An 18,889-nucleotide genomic window follows, 5' to 3' on the forward strand; every position below is an offset into this window, starting at 1 on the left:
CTCTTCTTTGGTACATCTCTGTCATGGTGGCCAGTGGAGAGCTCGCCGTATAACACGATCTTGGGAAGGCGATGGTCCTCCATTCCGGAGACGTGACCCGCCCAGCACAGTTGGGTCTTCAGCAGCGTGGATTCGATGCTGTCGGCCTCTGCCATCTCGAGTACTTCGATGTTAAGCTTAATTTAGAACTAAATTACATCTTAGAACCAATCAACAAAGGGCAGTATGCATATACTTACCCCTTTTCCAGAATAATTCAAAATTAAGCCCCTTCTCTCCCTACAGCCTTGTACTTCCAAAAAATAAACCATATTCTCTTAATGACTATAAAGGCACCCAGTTCACTTAATTCTTGTGCAAGTCCAATGCTCCCCAATGTCTTCCTGATAATTTTGACTCTGATTCTTCAATCAGAATTTTCCTCACTTAAAAAGCTGGCCTACTTTGCCAATGGAAATTATTCCTCTATCAATTCCCAAGGTTTTTCAAAATTGGGTCTTGTGTTCCCCATGGCTTTATTCCAGTGCAGTACTATAACAAAATCCTATACACATCAGGGCTCTACCTTGCTTAACTTTATTTTCTTAAAACCTAAGATGTGGGACATTGTAGAGGCCCACTACCTGGGAGGTAAACAGGCACTCAAAATGACAGACTAACATGGCGAGCACAGAAACCCTGTGCACACTAATGACCTTCACTGGCCAGGAGCCTGCATGGCAGGGACAACGGCCAATCAAAGGCCAGCTCGCCAGTGATGTCACATCAACCCACAATGGCGGGAATAACGGGCCAGTGGTCTACAAAAGCAGGGCTGTGGATAACAATAAATCAGTCTTCACTTCACTTACACCTGTGTGTGTGTCATTTTTCTCTCATTCTGCAGTGGCACCTCGCTACGCTGGTGACCCTGAGTGGTCTAAACGCAATTTGGACCCAGAGATGGTCCACGCAGTTTCACTAAAACTACCAACGTTCTTGTCATCGCAACCTCTGGTGTGATTCGAACAGGCAGAAGCTCAATTTCAACTGCGGCAGATCTCCACCGATTCCACAAAGTACTACTATGTGGTGAGCTTGCTAGCCTATGGCACTGCAGCAAGGGCCATTGATTTCCTATAGCAGCTTCCAGAACAGGGAAAATATGAGACCCTAAAAGAGGTATTATCCCACACTTTCGGGCTCTCAAGGCACGAGCACTCTACCCATTTGCTGCGCATGAACGGCCTGGGGGGGACAGGACCCCATCCATCCTCATGAGAGATATGCTGGCTTCGGCCCCAGCAGAGGTGCTCTAGAGAACAACGGTGCATCGGTAGAGCAAGTCGCTAGGCCCTGCAGGCAGCGACCAACGAGGCTGGAAAGACAAGTGGACTCTCCTGATGCACAATATTGTTTCTACGACCAACGAGGGGGTACAAAGGCCTGCCGATGATGCCCTCACTACCCATTTCAGGGAAATCCCATACCCAGCCATTGCTAATGGTGATGGCAGCTGGCCAGCGAGAAAATCTCTTGTATGGTGGACACAGATGCGGAGGTCAGTGCATTTCCTCCCTCAGCCTAAAAACCTGGAATGGGAAGCTCTGAGGGCAATGAACAGGAGAAGCATCCGGTCTTTCGGCACCCACACCATCCCACTCCGTTTTGGTGACAGCCGTTTCACATGGACGTTCACACTACTGGCGGTGGCACAGACTTTCTCCAGGCGCTCTGCCTACTGGTACATGCCAAGACATTCCAAACTTTTTCCCTGGGCGAGGCAAAGCTATCAGCCGCCCCCACCCCCCTTGACTAAATCACCCTCTCAGGCAATGAATTCACCCGCATCCTACTAGAATTCCTCTCCGTAGGGGCACCACAGTTCACCTCAACCAAGCCCAGGCATGGGGTGAGGCACCACATTCTCACAGAGGGGCCTCCGATTTACACCAGGGCATGCCACCTCTCTCCAAAAAAAAACTCAACCTTGCCAAGGAAGAGTTCAAGAAGATGGAGGAGATGGGGATTATATGGCGCTCCTAAAACCCTTTGGTCTCCCCGCTGCATATGGTGCCCAAGTCACCAGGAGGTTGGAGGCCATGCAGAGATTATCGCCGTCTGAACGAGGGCTCCATGATAGACAGACATCCTGTTCCGCAATACAGGATCTCACAGCAAATCGACAGGGGCCTGGATAATCTCCAAAGTCACCTCATCCGGGGCTATCACCAAATCCCGGTCCACCCAGATGATATCCCAAAGACCACTCTCGTCACTCCGTTTGGCCTGTTCGAATTCCTGAGGATGCTGTTTGGACTCAAAAACTCAACCCAGATGTTCCAATGGCTGATGGATGCTGTGGGACAGGATCTCGTTCGTAATCATCTACCTGGATGACATCCTAGATGCCAGCTGCAACCACAAGGAACATGCAGCCCACCTGGAACAGTTATGCACCTGCCTGAGCGACTTTGGCCTAACAATCAACCTGGGCAAATGCCAATTCACGCTCAAAGCCATCAACTTCTTGGACCACAGGATTAACAGGCATGGAGCAACACAGCTGCCAGAGAAGGTAGAGGCTGTCAGGCACTTCACCAAACCTCACACAGTGAAGGGCCTACAGAATTCATCGGTATGATCAACTTCTACCACCGTTTCATACCAGCAGCGACCTGCATCATGCACCCTCTGTTTATGGTAATAGCAGGAAAGAAGAAAGAAATCACCTGGGACAAGGAGTCACCAGTAACCTTCAAGAAAGCGAAGGAGGCACTGGCCAACACACATTGTTGGTGCACCCCAAGACAAACAGCCCGACAGCATTCACGGTGGATGCATCCAGCATGGCAGTCGGAAGAGAGCTAGAGCAATTGGTTGAGGGACAATGGCAGCCTCTGGCTTTCTTCAGCAGACACCTTCAACCACCTGAGTGGTTGAAGGTGCCTTTGACTGAGGGCTCTTGGTGTTGTACTTTGCAGTCCGACAATTCGACTACTTTCTGGAAGGAACACATTCAAAGTTTTTACAGACCATAAACCACTGACTTTTGCATTTAATAAAGTGTCGAGTGGTCGGCTTGGCAGCAGAAGCACCTGTCACACATGTCAGAATTCACCACCGACATTGAGCACATAGCTGGGAAAACTAATGTGGTGGCCAATGCTTTATCATGGCCAACAGTGCAAAGCATAGAGATCGGTCTCAAGGGATAGACTATACAGTCCTGGCAGAATCGCACCAGGCGGACCTAGAGATACCAACATACAGGACTGTGGTATCAGGACTCCGCCTGGAAGACATCCCGGTAGGTCCAGGTAACACAGTGCTCCTCTACAACGTATCACCGGCCACACCCATCCCATAGTAACTGCGGCCTGGAGGTGACAAGTCTTCGATATGGTACACAACTTGGCATACCCAGCCATCAAGGCAACCATTCGCATGGTAGCCAGCAGGTTCATGTGGTACAGCCTCTGGAAGCAGGTCAGCTAGTGGATCAGAACCTGCACACCATGTCAGATGTCAAAAGTCCAACAGCACACCAGGGCACCACCGCCACCTCCGCCACCACCCCCCCCACCCCACCACCACAAAATCATTTGAGCTGGTACAAAGGTTCAGCCATATACAAATAGACATTGTGAAACCACTGCCAGTGTCCAGGGGCTCACGATACCTACTGACAATGGTCGATTCCTTCACAAGATGGCCAGAAGCAGACCCTCTGACAGAAACAACGACGGAGGCTTGCACCAGATAAACACTTGGTTGCAAGATTCAGAGTCCTAGAACACATGACTTCGGACAGAGGCGCACAGTTTACATCATGTCTGTGGACAGCACTGGTAAACCTACTGTGGATGCAGCTCCACCATACCACAGCATACCACCTCCAGGCAAACAGGCTGGTGGAGCGGTTCCACAGATACCTAAAAGCAACACTGATGCCTCGGGTCAAGGGACCCAACTAGACAGACGAGCTTCCGTAGGTCCAGCTTGGGATTCATACAGCCCCCAAACACCTAAATGCCTCAGCAGCTGAGCTAGTATATGGAACATCTTTGGTCATTCCTGGGGAATTCGTTCCCACCACCAAAGACCTGGTCGAGCCACCCGTAGCAAGTCTGGAAAAGCTCAGGGAAAGACTAGGTACCCTGGCCCCAGTGCCACCCACACAGCATTGGCAAACAAAAGCTTTCATCCCCAGGGACTTGTGGACCTGCAAGCACGTCTTTGTCCACAGAGGAGCACAGAGATATTGCAGCACATCTGGATGCAAACCAACCGGTCAACACACAGCCACTACATGCAGGGGCAGCCCAAGTAAAGGCGGATCACAACCAAAGACCACAGCATCCACATCGCTGCTTCGGTGGGGGGGGTGGAGAGAGGAGTCATATAGTGGTCCGTTACCTGGCAAGCAAACCAGCACTCAAAATGGCAGACTAATGCAGTGAGTGCAGAAAGCCCATGCACATTAGTGGCCTTCACTGGCCAGGTGCCTGCATGGGTGGAACCACGGCCAATCTAAGGCCAGCTTGCCGGTGACATCACGTCCGCCCACAGCGGCGGGAATACTGGACCCAGTGGCGGGGAGCTGGGTCTATAAAAGCAGGGCTGGGGAGATCAATAAATTAGTCTGGACTTCACTTACACCCATGTGTGTGTGTGGTTCTCCTCTCACTCTGCAGTAGCACCTCGCCACAACACCTTTTTAAAAAGAAACATTGGCATTGTGAAACTCTTCAATTTTAGGAACCATGCCACTGAGTCCCTTAGTATTTCTATTTACTGTACTTACATTCTTCAGACTCTTTCCATCGTTACAGCCTACTAGATTTTCCTTTTCAAACCATCTTGCTTGACAATTATTCACATTATATTCCAACCATACATATATCCTACCATAAGAGACTACTGATGGTGGAATCTGAAGCTAAACACATTCTCTGGAGTAACTCAGTGGTCCAGCAGCATCAGCAAGAGAAAAACAATTGGCGATGTTTCAGGGCAAAACGTCAACCATTCTTTAACTTCCACTGCTTCTGCCCGACCTGCTAAGTTCCTTCAGCAAATTGTGCTTAGCTATTCTACCAATAGGCTCCTTTTATAGTACTCTTCAGTGTTTGAGATCATGATTACTTCAATAACATGAGCAAATTTCATTACCGTATTGCTTAAAATCATCTCGACAAGCAAAAGTGGCTCCAGCAATGACACCTGCAGTAGTTGATTTCTAAATATTCAGTTTATTAAATAATATGGAAACCTAAACAGCATTACAGTCCAGTGATTTGTATACAATCCAATCAAACAGCAAATACAGGTAAATCTGCCATAACCACCAAAGCACTTTTTTGAAAGGTGAATAAGTGAGGAGAGAATCAAAACAAAAATCCAACTTGTTTGTTTTTCTTTCATCATAAAATGTCCCGATGACCTCTGTAAGGTAAAACATCATGAGATGGGAATGTGTAAGGAGTTACCCTGTACAGGGCTGTAACAAGATGTGAATGCATCCTTGTACTTACAAGATAAGAGAGACATTGATGGATTGAGAGGCAGGAAGCTAGCAGGGAAAGGATAGCAACATTGCAAGTGTTACAATCCGGTAATAAAGAACAAAGAACCCTGATTTCGACTCAGCCTGGTGTTTGTCTCACTCATTCATGAACAAAGCAGACCTAACATGGTGGAGGCTGATACAATAGGGATGTTCAAAAAAAACTTAGGCACATGGATATAAGAAAAATAAAGGGTTATGGGTGTAAGGATGGAAAAGATTAAATAGTTGTGGAGTAGGTTTATATAGGTCAGCACAACATCGTGGGCCAAAGGAGGTAAATACACATCTATTTTGATTATTTATGTGATCTTTATGTACTTTGTGTGCTTTTATACATGCACCATGGTCTGAGAGACACAGTTTCAAGGTGTACATGTACAATCAGATGACAATAAACTTATTTTTCCATTCAACGATCATTCAGGCAGATCACTCCTAAAAGTCCCTTTTGTTTGCAATGTCTCTTTATGTAAATAACGCTGCAACACAAATGCTAAATTTACCAACGCAGCTATTAATGGGCAGAATCATATATGACCCCAAGGAGGAAGTTCACTTAACTTTCAAACATTGCCCACAAAATTACAACCATCAAGAGATATTCCTCCCTTTAACTGAAAACTGATCTGCCATCAATCCTGTAAAACACAGGATTGTGTTGACCCCGTGGTTAAGTGAAAAAACACACAAATGCTGGAGAAACTCAGCAGGTCAAACAGTACCCTTTACATAGCAAAGGTAAAGATACATCACCAATATTTCGGGCTTGAGCCCTTCATCAAGGTGTGGGGGGACATGAGAGATGTCCGGACAAAAGGGGGAAAAGGGGGGGGTGGGAGATGGGAGATGATAGGTGGAGGGGGGAGGAGGACCACAGGAAAGGTGGGGGGGGGGTGGGGTTAAGGAGTCTAGGCTAAGTGGAGAGAGAAAGGAAGTAGGAACTGGAATGACTAGTTAAGGTTGGGGAAGGCAAGCTGATTAATGGAATGCAGTGAACTCAATGTTCATGCCCTGGGGTTGGAGAGTGCCCAGACGAAAAATGAGGTGTTGTTCCTCCAAGCTGCGGGTGGTCAGGGTGGGGTCGTGTGAAAGGCCATGGACAGACATGTGAGCTTGAGAGTGTGGCTCAGAATTGAAATGGTTGGCTACGGGGAGGTCATTTTTGTTGCAGACAGAGAGGAGGTGCTGGGTGAAGTGATCTCCTAATCTGCGACCAGTCTCTCCGATGTAGAGAAGGCTACAGAGGGTGCACCGGATACGGTAAACGAGCTCTTTAGAGGTACAGGTGAAGTGTTGTTTTTGATTTGACGGCTAGGAACTAAAACAGAGAACTATATAATTCTGTACAGCCTAGTGCAGTGTATTTATTCACTTAAACAAAGCTATTCCACAAAAAAAAAAGAATGTAACATCACACAATCGGTAATTCACATGATGGTAATAAATTCAATCAACAATGTTGTGATGATTGTACCTTTGGATAATGAATTCTTTTGCAGGGTCAGACAGATTTCCATGGACTATCCACTCATCCACAATTTCTAGATATGGCCTGACAGTTTCCATCCACAATGAAAAGAGAAGAGACACCTGCAGAGAGAAAGGGAGACAGTTAACTTAAAAAAAAAAGGTTCACCTCACAACTAATCTTTCTGATTATATTTCATTTTCCATCCTTGTGAGAAACCCACTTTACCCGCATTTTGTCACTCTTCTCCTGGCAGCCACCAGCTCAAGGAAGGTTACGTGAGCAGAGGGAATCAATGTGACAGAGTGTAGTGAATCTAAAATTGCTGATGACACTATATGGAGTGACAAATCAAACTGTGCAGAGGATATGGAGAGTCTGCAGAGCGAATGGGCAAGGGTTTGGCGGATGGAGAACAATGTGGGGTTACCCAGTTTTGAAGGAAAAATGGAAGATCAGATTACTTTTTTTTAAAGTTAGATTACTATTTTAATGGCAAGCGATTGCAGCATGCTGCCATGCAGAAGGACTTGGGAGGGCTTGTGCATGAATTGCAAAAGGTTGATTTGCAGGTGCAGCAGGTTATCAAGAAGGCAAATGTTGGCTTCCATTGCAAGAGGACTGAATTGAGCAGCAGGGAGGTTACGTGGCAACTGTATAAGATACTGGTGAGGTCGCATCTGGAATGCCGCATACAGTTCTGATCTTGAGGATGTACTGGGTTTGAAGGCGACGCAGAGGAAGTTAACCAAGTTGATTCCATTGATGAGAGGGTTAGGTTATTGAGTCATCTGGGACTGCACTTGCTGGAATTTAGAATGAAACGTTTAAAATTATGCAAGGCATAGATTAGGTAAGCTGTTTCCATTGGTAGGGGAGAACAGAACGAGGGGACTTAGCCTCAAGATTCAGGGTAATAGATTTAGGACAGAGAGGAGGAGGAACTGCTTTTCCCAGAGGGTGGTGAATCAGTGGAATTCGCTGTCCACTGAAGCAGTGGATACTACCTCAGTAAATATATTTAAGATAAGGTCAGATAGATTTTTGAAGTCAGCCTGAAGAAAACTGAGGTCCTCCATCAGCCAGCTCCCCACCATGACTACCAGCCCCCACACATCTCCATCGGGCACACAAAACTCAAATCGGTCAACCAGATTACCTATCTCGGCTGCACCATTTTATCGGATGCAAGGATCGACAACGAGATAGACAACAGACTCGCCAAGGCAAATAGCGCCTTTGGAAGACTACACAAAAGAGTCTGGAAAAACAACCAACTGAAAAACCTCACAAAGATTCACGTATACAGAGCTGTTGTCATACCCACACCCCTGTTCGGCTCCGAATCATGGGTCCTTTACCAGCATCACCTACGGCTCCTAGAACACTTCCACCAGCATTGTCTCCGCTCCATCCTCAACATTCATTGGAGCGACTTCATCTCCAACATAGAAGTACTCAAGATGGCAGAGGCCGACAGCATCGAGTCCACGCTGCTGAAGTTCAAACTGCGCTGGGTAGGTCACGTCTCCAGAATGGAGGACTATCGCCTTCCCAAGATCGTGTTATATGGCGAGCTCTCCACTGGCCACCGAGACAGTGCACCAAGAAGAGGTACATGGACTGCCTAAAGAAAGCTCTTGTTGCCTGCCACATTGACCACCGCCAGTGGGCTGATATCGCCTCAAACCGTGCATCTTGGCTCCTCACAGTTCGGCGGGCAGCAACCTCCTTTGAAGAAGACCGCAGAGCCCACCTCACTGTCAAAAGACAAAGGAGGAAAAACCCAACACCCAACCCCAACCCACCAATTTTCCCCTGCAACTGCTGCAACCGTGTCTGCCTGTCCCGCATCGGACTTGTCAGCCACAAACGAGCCTGCAGCTGACGTGGACATTACCCCTCCATAAATCTTCGTCCGCGAAGCCAAGCCAAAGAAAAAAAGAAAGATAGATTTTTACTTTCAGGGGAATTAAGGGATATGGGGAAAAGGCAGGTAGGTGGAGATGAGCCTACCATCAGATCAGCCATGGTCTCAATGAATGGCGGAGCAGGCCCGACAGGCCAGATGGCCTTCTCCTGCTCCTATTTCTTACGTTCTTATGAAAAATTAACTCAGAGTGGTGATACATGCCTGACATTCTTAAGTCACTTGTAATGGTTCTGTAATAGATGGAAAATAAATACATTCCATATTCTTTAAGTTTGTTGTAACAACAGTTCTGTTAAACCTGCGATTGCAGTTTTACTTTGGAATGCTGCTGGGATCGTCTACATGAGTCAGGGACTTCAGTAGGATTACCTATTGAGCAAAGCACCAGGTTGATGAGAGGAGAGTATGGAAACAGCTTTACCTACCTCTATCTTATCTATGCCTTGCATAATTTTAAAGGTTTCATTCTTCTAAATTACAGCGAGTGCAGTCCCAGATGACTCAATAACCTAACCCTCTCATCAGCAGAATGAAAATAAACATTCACCACAAGTTAGGTAGTTACAGTATTGTTTGAAAGGGATTCAAGAGATATGCAAGCAATTGGTCTCGTCTTTGTTGAAGAGTTATTGCTGCTAAAGGGAAATAACTAAACAATATCTGTTTTAACACACATGAAAATCATAGGGCTGGTTCTCACAGTAACCAATATGGTTCCAAAGAGTGATGCCAAGTCAATCAAGGCAATGGTCATGATACGGCCAGAGTATGGGGTCTTCGCTTGCAATCACTTACTCCTACCAAAGCAGATTGATTGCACTGATAACTGCGTCTGTGCATTAGATAAAGATGTTGTAATTTAATCGCTAAAAGTTTCTAAGAATGCCTTGCTTTATAGAATCAGAAAGTCTGAGGACTGCATCAGTGATATGAATGGTCCCCTCTATTGAAATAAATATGCTTCTGCTGAGAAAGGATGAGTGCGAGTGAATCTTTTGCTCCACAACAGTGCCATCAATTTCAACACCAAAACAAATAATAGAGTAGACTTCAAAAGATATTTTAGTTGCCACAAGTTAATCTTGCCAATGGGGTTTCCTGCTTCAGTCAAATTTTAAGTTTATTTGTCACAAAATATCTATTACAGTGAGAAGGGATCTTCTGCAAACAGACTGACTGGGTATCCCACACATTCATACAGCCATGTAAAAAACAATTACAAAGTTTAGGATTGCAATGAAAAGAAAGATCAATTTGCACCAACCAAGGGCAATTGTGATAGCACTGTTATGGGGTTCATTCTGGAGCCTGATGGCTGCAGGGATGAAACAGTCTTTAAGTTTGTCCTGATGGGAGGAGAGAGAAAAAAATGAGTGCATCTGGGATGTAGTGAATCCTTCAGTCCATGCCAACTATAAAATACCCACTTACACTAATGCTACTCCCTGTTCATTCTCACAACATTCCCTTCAACTCCTCCTAAAAAGTAAGCGAGACTTCCATTGTATTTGTACATTGTACTTATTTATATGACTATACACTATATTCATTCATAGTTTACCACTCAAGGAGAAAGTTTACTGTGGACAAATACCCAACAACCCACATCTTTTGGATGCTGAAGGAAACCGCAGTATTTGGTGTAGACACGTGGGAACAGAGAGAAAGTGCGAATTTCACAAAGACAGCACCAAAGGTTAGAATCAAACCCTAGTTGCTGGAGAAGTGAGGGAGCACCATTCTCCTCTCCTTCCCCTTATATCCCAATGATTTACAGGAGGGAAATTAAATGTAGTATCTCCAGGTCTGCAACTGATGGATGTGCGCGAGGTGAGCAAGACGAAGAGAGGCTCCAACATGATTTGGGCAACTTCATGATTGGGCAAATGTGGTATAATGTTCGAGCTAGATATCAACCCAAAACATTTCACCGGAGTACGAGTGTCCAACTTTGGCATTACCTAAGTGAACAGAAAAGTCTTGAGCAAAGACCTTGAAGGCACAACTTATCAAGGGGTGGAGATTCATAGAAACTTGCACTTTAAATTTAGACATACAGCATGGTAACAGGCTATCTGGCTCACGAGCCCACGCCGCCCAATTACACCCAAATGACCAACAATTCCTGTATGTTTTTTGAAGGGTGGGAGGAAACCAGAGCACCCAGAGAAAACCTACACAGAGAGGATGTGCAAACTCCACATAGACAAACTTGGAGAGAGAATTCCTTAGATGAGAACCTAGCAACTAAAATTAAATGAAACAAAGATACCAGCCCAGAGTATTTGTTTTATAGTTCTTTTGCACTACAAAGCAACTATAATCTGGGAAATAATATATCATGCATCAAAGTTATTTCACTCCACTGAACAGAAGAGTACTTAGAGAAACCTTCCAAAACCAGTGAAATGCCATTCATATTAACAAGGGATTAGTCCCTCCAGCTAGTGCAGGGGGGGAGGGAATGGTATGCAAGTAGTAAAGCAAATCAGTGAATGGAATCTAATTACTTCTGATGGCACCAGAAGTATTACTGTGGATAAAGACAAGATGGACTTTGGATAAAACATGATTGCCTAATTTCACAATTGAAGAATAACATCTTAAAATATATCAAAAAACTTATGTCCAATGATCACTGCCCAAGCTATATCACCAACTTCTATGAAAAAAAGAAAAGAATGTTACACAAGGGAACAAAAGCAAAATTAGGAGTAAATCACAAAAATCTGCAAACGCCATGATTGAAGTAAAAACACAATGCTGGAGAAACTTAGCAGGTCAAACAATGTAATTTATATAGCATAAAGATACATAACCAAAGCTTCAGGCTTGAGCCCTTCATCGTGACATGAGCAAAATGAAGACAGGCACCCAAACAAAATGGTGGGGGGATGGCACGGAGAAGGTTAGAGGGAGGAGCACAGTTCCACAGGCAGGTAGTAACAGGTGGATAAGGGAGGGGGGTGGCTCTGTAAATGGAGAAGGAAGGGGTGGAAAGCTGGAAAGAAGAAGACAGAGAGATGGGGAAGAAAGGAAGAATGCAAAGTGAGCTAGCAAAAACCGGAGAAGTCGATGTCAATGCCATCCGGTTAGAGAGTCCCAGCTGGTTGGAATATTTATGGGTGGCCTTAGTTATGTAATTTTAAAAAAATAAACAAACAACTCCTCTACTCATCATAAATTCTGCCTCCTACAATCTGGTAAAAAGTACTCACCATCTGTTCAGCAGCTTCTCCTTCACTGTCATACTCAATAATTGCTTTATACAGTGTATTCAGCAAATGGGAAGCTCTTATTACGTTTGGGGTGTCAGGTGGAACCTCCGCTATCCCAGTACTAAATACTCGTTGAAGCATCTTAAGTTGTGACAGTCGAGGAGCCAGTTTCTCAAGTACTGCTGCCAGGCTAACTGTCTCATCTTTAATTGAAAAAAAAAAAGTACACATAGGCAATTAATGATTGAGAAAAAAAGAAAATGATTAAGAAATAAGTTTTGAGATTAATAAAATATGCTAAGTTGAAGACCAGACAGCAGCATACAATTTTTGGACGGGATGAAATGAACTTGCGTGATCCTGTCATAGTTTACTGTGTTTTATTCAGCACTCCCCCAATTTATCCCAAAGCATCTTGCCACTGAATACCACTGGATGATCTGGTGAAAATTCTAAACATTAGCACATTACTTTATCCAGATTTGGCAGTCCATTTGTACAGATGTCACAAGCAATCTGAGCTTACAAACACAAGAAGGGGACCAATGAGAAGAATACTTTTTATAAAATAACATTTTTACTCCATGTTGATAAACTGATAATACTTTCCATAAAAGAATCTGGCCAGCAATCATGATTCCTTCTAAAGCAAATTCTTGCAAGCTAAATTTAAATGCTGAAAAGTAAATAAAAGCGAAGATATTTGAGTTCTGATCATTGAATTGAACTTGATCATAGTTTATGGCCCTATCGACAGAATTACTATAGCTTACTGCTACCCTCAGTTGTAGCAGTAAGCCAACTTTGAAAATGGCCATCAAGTGGATGCCAAAGCAGTCGTTCAATGGAATACCACATAAATATCAGCACATTGCACATAAACAGGTAGAAGGAATCACCTTTCATTTTTTTTTGTTAGCTGAACAAGTAGCGGTCAGAATGTCAGTACCAAATTTTAAAGATAATTTTCTAACTTTTAATAACTTGAAAGCAAACCATTAACAAACTGGAACCTGTATCTTGGGCATTGTAATACAGATACAAAACCAACTGCATTCTGGAGCAAAGATGAAGCCTGTGTTTATTCTGGGAAATCTCACTTTCAACCTTCAGAAGTACAACTTCACTGACAGAATTAAGAAGACATTGAGCATACGGACAGGCACTTCAGACCTCCAACGTCAAGAACTGATTTGCATTATCCTCATTTTATTCTCCCCACATCTCCCTCAGCTCTCTAAAGATTCGACATTTGGGGAATTTGCCTACCGTGGCATTTGGAGGGAAATGGAGTACTCAGGAAAATCCCTGGGAGAATGTGCAAACTCCACAGAGGTGGCTCCAGAGGAAGTCAGGATTGAACCCGGTTCACTGGAGTTCTATTAGCTGCACCACTGCAATTTTTGTTGTTCTGAGAAAAAAATGGCAAATTTCAGCTGGAGCTGCTGTAACAGCACCATTGCTGCTGGTATGGACCCAGGAGAGCAGAGACACAGAGCTGCTCCCAAGGGTTGAACCACCCAGTCCTAACATTGATGGCTCTGTACAGTGCTAAATGGCCTGTTTGAGGAGCCAATAGTGTTTTTAAACTAAAATCCTGCAACCATGGGTTTATGCCCAAAATGGCGGCGCCTGTGCTCGGCAGCGGCCATGAAGAGTTGCACACTCTGGGGAGCAGTGGACCAGCGCAGAGCACCAGAAAATGGGGAGAAACCCGCCACTGAGAAAGACAGGTAGAGGAGATGATACTGCAGGATGATGACCATGGCGGCGGACCAGCAAGGGGCTCAAGAGAGTCCCACGCAGGTTGTAGACGACGCGGTCAGGGGACACCACACTGGCTGTGGGCTACTGACTCGTAGGAACCAGGTATCAGAGTCAGAATTCGAGAGAGTGCCGAGGCCAGGAAGGCTAACTGATCAAGTTTGGATCTGGAGTTCGGGTTGCCAATAGATCGAACAGGCTGCAGAGACTACAGGTGTGCTGGAGCTCATGGATACTCAGCAACTCTCATTTGCTTCACTTTCTCTCATGCTGTAAGGGTGCCAAGCAACATTAATGGTGATTGCCTGTCTTTCAGCAGGCAGAAGGCAATTTTGTGTATGTTCTGTATTATAACATGACAATAAAGGAATCTTGCATCTATTTTATTACTTGTCACATCCTACTGCCTCTCCAATAAAAATCATCCAGGTTTGCATTCAAATGTTCACGGCTGCTGGAAATAGTTTTCAATTACTGTATATTTGAAAATATAATACTTTTGTAAACATCACAAGCTAAGCAAGAGTTCTAATATTTTCTTTTTTTTTAATTATTAAAAAATTTAACTTCCCTACATTTCATACTGCAAGTAGGAATCTGATCCTGACCAGAGAAAATGAGAATAGTTTCAAGATTCCAAATACCTTTAGTTATCATGCACTTTTCAATGTTGACAAGTTCTTCCTTGAAGTTAATAAAATATTTATACAGGGCCCATACAAAAGACTGATATGTTCTGAAGGGGGGCTCAGTGAACTTTCTCGAAGTAAACAAAGTTCCAACTGAACAACTTTCAGTGCTGTGCCCAATAACTTCATCCATGAATCTCTGTAGCCTGAACACAACTTGTCCATAAGCTGCTATCTGTTCCAATACTGCTCTCAGACAATTCTAAGGAGGGACAAAAGAAAGGGAAATAAATTAGTCGATGCACACACTTCAAACACCAAATTTTCTGGTCCAGATTTTTTTTTTTTGGCTAGGTGATTAGCAATAAACTAGCAAGCACGAAAAGTGGGGCGCCGAGGAAGCAGCAAGCACGCACAAAACTCAAAAGTCAGTACAACAGGCTTTATTCAAAGTCTGAAGACCAGTTCATGCTTTGGTGACTCTCGTGTGACTGGCTCAGGAAGGACCAGCTCAGCTCTATATTCAGTTCAGCTGATTGACAGCAGGCCAGGTGGAGTCAGCCCTCTAGGGGGTCTATTCAGGTTGGCTGATTGACAGCCGGCCAGGTGGAATCATCTCTGAGGTGGTCTTCCTGCAGGTACAGAGATCGCCCCCTGCAGTCGGCTGGTGGTCATATCACCACAAAAACGTATTTAGTTTAATACACAGAAGTGCTGGAGAAAGTCAGCAGGACCCTGTTCTTTATGTTAAAGATTCATAACCAATGTTTCAGGTCCGAGCCTGTTGTTAAGATACAAGCAAAAGTCAAGCAAGCACCTAAATAAAATAGTGGGAGGAGGGGCAGGGGGAGAAGCACAGGCCCACAGACAAGAGGTCATCAGTGGATATGGGTGGGAGGGCAGAAGAGAAACAAACTGGGAAGTGATCAGGAGAGGGGATAGCTCTCTGAATGAAGAAGGAAGGGGGAAGGCTGCTGGAAAGTAGAGAGAGGGATAGAAAAAGAGAGGAATTCAGGGAAGGGGCCTAACAGAAATCAGAGAAGTTGATATTAATGCCATCCAATTGGAGAGTACCCATATTGTTATGAGTTGTTGCTCCAATTTGTGGATGGCCTTGGTTTGGCAGCGCATGAGCCCACGGACAGATGTTGGCATAGGAATGGGGCATGGAATTGAAATGGTTGGCTATTGGAGCTGACAGAGCAAAGGTACTCAAGGAAAAAATCTTCCAGTATGTGTCCAGTCTTTCTGAAGTCGAGGAGGGCACAATGGAAGCTCAGGTTGCAATAATGATCCCTGCAAATTCACAAGTGAAATTTTGTTTACTTGGAAGGCTGTTTAGGGCCAGAATGGTGGTGAGGGAGGAGATGTGGGTGCAAGGGCAATCACAGGGAGGGTAGCAAGGGGACGATTTATGGTAAAGGATGAGTGGATGAGGGAGTCATGGAGAGAGCAGTCCCTGTGAAAGGCAGAGAGGGGAAAGATGTGAAACACAATCTTCCCTTTCAGAAGCAAATGCATACTTAAATAACTAGCCAAGAATGATGAATGACTGTTTAGCAGTCACTTTTCAGTTAAATTACGAACAATGGATTTCAAATTCTCACATTTTAATCTTTAAATTTTTCCAGTTTTACCTTTACAAATTTTTAAAAAGGCTTTTAAACTCTTAATAAATTGTAATTTTTTAAAATTTTAAAGTAAATTTTATTTTTTTTAATTTATGACACGCGGTACTATTTGAAAGCCCAGCATGGTAATAGGCCTTTTCGGCCCACACGCCTGTACCACCCACTTACACCCAAGTGACCTAAATCCCCAATACGTTTTGAATCGTGGGTGGAAACTGGTGCACCTAGGGAAACCCACGCAGACAGGGCGAAAAAGTACAAACTTCTGACAGACAATGCCAGATTTGGCATTGTAACAGTCCTGCGCTAACTGCTACTATATATTTCGGCATACAAGTCGAGTCTTGAAACTCTCAAAATTCACTCAAAAATGGGGGTCGACATACGCCAGATAAGCTATTGGGACCTTGCACTGAACTCAAAAAACCGTTCAACACCTATTTGGCGTATAAGTCGACCCTTGAAAAAAACCCATCTACTCTAGCAAGATCACTCAGGCAGCCACCTTCCTGGGGTTATCGAAGTCTTCCTCCACAATGAGCAGCCGGATGTCCTCGAGCAGCCTCTCCAGGAAGATCTGCTGGATGAACAGACAGGTGGTGTGGCCATTATTGAGACCAAGCAGTTCGCTCAGGAGGGCGGAAGGGGCCCTGTACCCCGAACCGTTGATATGCAACAGTTGGGTAGCACGCTCGTGCTTTGAAAGCCCAAACATGCGGGTTAACAGCTCTTTGATGGCCACATATCTTCCTTGTTCCAGGGGCTGCTGGAGGAAATCGATGATGCGGGCTGTGGTTTCTTGATCAAGGGTGCTAATAACATGGTAGTACCGCGTGTCATCAGCGGAGAATTATCGAATGGCGAACTGCACCTCAGCTTGCTTGAGCCACATCCGTGGTTGCGACGTCCAGAAGCTGGGCAGCTTCAACACTATGGCGTTGATTGCAGGTTGCTCTTCCATCTTCACGTCCAAAGCACCATTTGGACCAGTCGGGGTCATCACTGTTGCGAGGTCGCTATGGCTACAGCTAGGTTTATAGCTCTCAGTTATAGCCCTAAGGCTGCAGCTCATATTCGCAGGAGAAGAAATACACGTGCACCAGTGGAGTGTATTCGACACCGAGTTTATTCAGTGGCAGCTCTGCCTTTCATAGTCAGCTAGGCCGAGTCACTACCAGGGCGTGGCTTGAGCGGGCCAGCTGCCAATTGGTTACCTCGGATGCCCGAGCCCTGATTGGGCCCCCTGCGATCCACCGGCAGTGACTGGCCAGCTTCATTGCTCTCCCAGTGGCTTATGGAAACGGGCATTTCAGCCCACACAATGTTTTGCCAGGTGCCGTGTTCCACGGCAATTTTCTGTGTCAGCCCAAGGTGTGGGCCACAGGCCGCTACCCTAAACAAATTTTCATGCTACCAGTATATTAGAACAAATTTTTTATTGAAAAATGTAGAATCCTTCAAAATATCACTAGCATTGTCTGAGACAAAGATCCTTGCAAGAACATCCATAGTCTCACTGTTTAAACAGTCATCATATCTGACGGAGTCTATATCTATAGAGCCTATATCTCAGGCAGCTTCAGCTTCATTGATAATGTCTCACAATGAATTATCTCCCATTGCACAAGAGATACCACACTTTTTAAACAATTTTATTAGTCTCTACTTTCACTTTATCCCATGCTTTGAGCACAAAGTCACACATCATGTGATGCAGCATGGATTGCCTTGTCTTTTGTGAATGATTTTTCTGCACTCATTATCCAAGTATTCCAATCTTGATGCACATGGTCTTTGAATGGCTTGCTCAAGCAGACATCTAGAGGTTGCAAAAGAGACGTCAAACCACCCGGGCTAACCATGATGCAAGTATTATTTGTGCTTGTCTACTTTTAGTGTTCTCGGTTAAGTGGCTACGAAACATATCTGGGACCAGCAAACTCCATTCCTTGCATCAACCGCCTGGCTGCCCGTCCAAACCCATTGTCTATCCATAGTTTAACGCCATTTTCACCTATCCATCCTTTTTCATGAAAATGAACACAAATACCTGCTGGGAATTTTATTTTAGGTTCAAGTTTGCACTTGAAGATGACCACGGATCTTAACTTCGCCCCATTGGCCGTGTACGATAACACCATGGTAAACCTGGTCCTTTCATGGCCTGTAGTTAGCTCTGCACAGTTTTTACACCTTTACATTCCACTGTTCTATTGCCTATCATGTCGAAATTCATGGGGGTTTTGCCCACGTTTCCAATATTTCCCAATGCAAACTAGTGTTTTTGCCAGTAACATATAATAAACTGGCGAAAATTTACAACTTTATGATCAAGATATTTAGATAGTCTCTGAGGAATTTTTGTCATAATACCAAATTTTTCCTGTTCATGAAACTGTTGCATCAGCCATCTGTATCTTCAAAATCTTTACTACATTCTGGGTGTGACTTTGCCCACTGCAGTCCAAATGCTTTTATTTTATTTTGCATGACTATGTAGCAATCTTGTCTCTGTTCACATACCCATGCTGCAACATGATTTTCCAACTCTGGCCAACGACGGAGTCCTCTTCTTATCAAACATTTCAATGAATTGTCCTATACCTTTGATGGGGTTTGGTTCCGTTACTCGCATCGCAAGGTGAAATTATCCTAAGTTGAGATCTCCATGTACAAGTAGTCACTAGCGCCGCTC

The 18,889-nt window shown here is 44.7% G+C and overlaps 1 protein-coding gene across 3 annotated transcripts in view; it reads right to left on the reverse strand.

The window, feature by feature from the left end:
• Positions 1-18,889, reverse strand: part of tubgcp5 (tubulin gamma complex component 5) — a 66,099-nt gene that overhangs the window by 26,095 nt on the left and 21,115 nt on the right. For all 3 annotated transcript variants that reach the window (XM_069891917.1, XM_069891918.1, XM_069891919.1), the window contains 3 exons: positions 14,579-14,825; positions 12,171-12,373; positions 7,026-7,141 (listed from right to left, as the gene is read on the reverse strand). In XM_069891917.1, coding sequence (XP_069748018.1) covers positions 7,026-7,141; positions 12,171-12,373; positions 14,579-14,825 — 566 coding nt within the window. The remainder of the gene's footprint in view (positions 1-7,025; positions 7,142-12,170; positions 12,374-14,578; positions 14,826-18,889) is intronic.

Source organism: Narcine bancroftii, chromosome 7 (genome assembly GCF_036971445.1).
Source record: "Narcine bancroftii isolate sNarBan1 chromosome 7, sNarBan1.hap1, whole genome shotgun sequence".
NCBI classification, from domain to species: Eukaryota; Metazoa; Chordata; class Chondrichthyes; order Torpediniformes; family Narcinidae; genus Narcine; species Narcine bancroftii.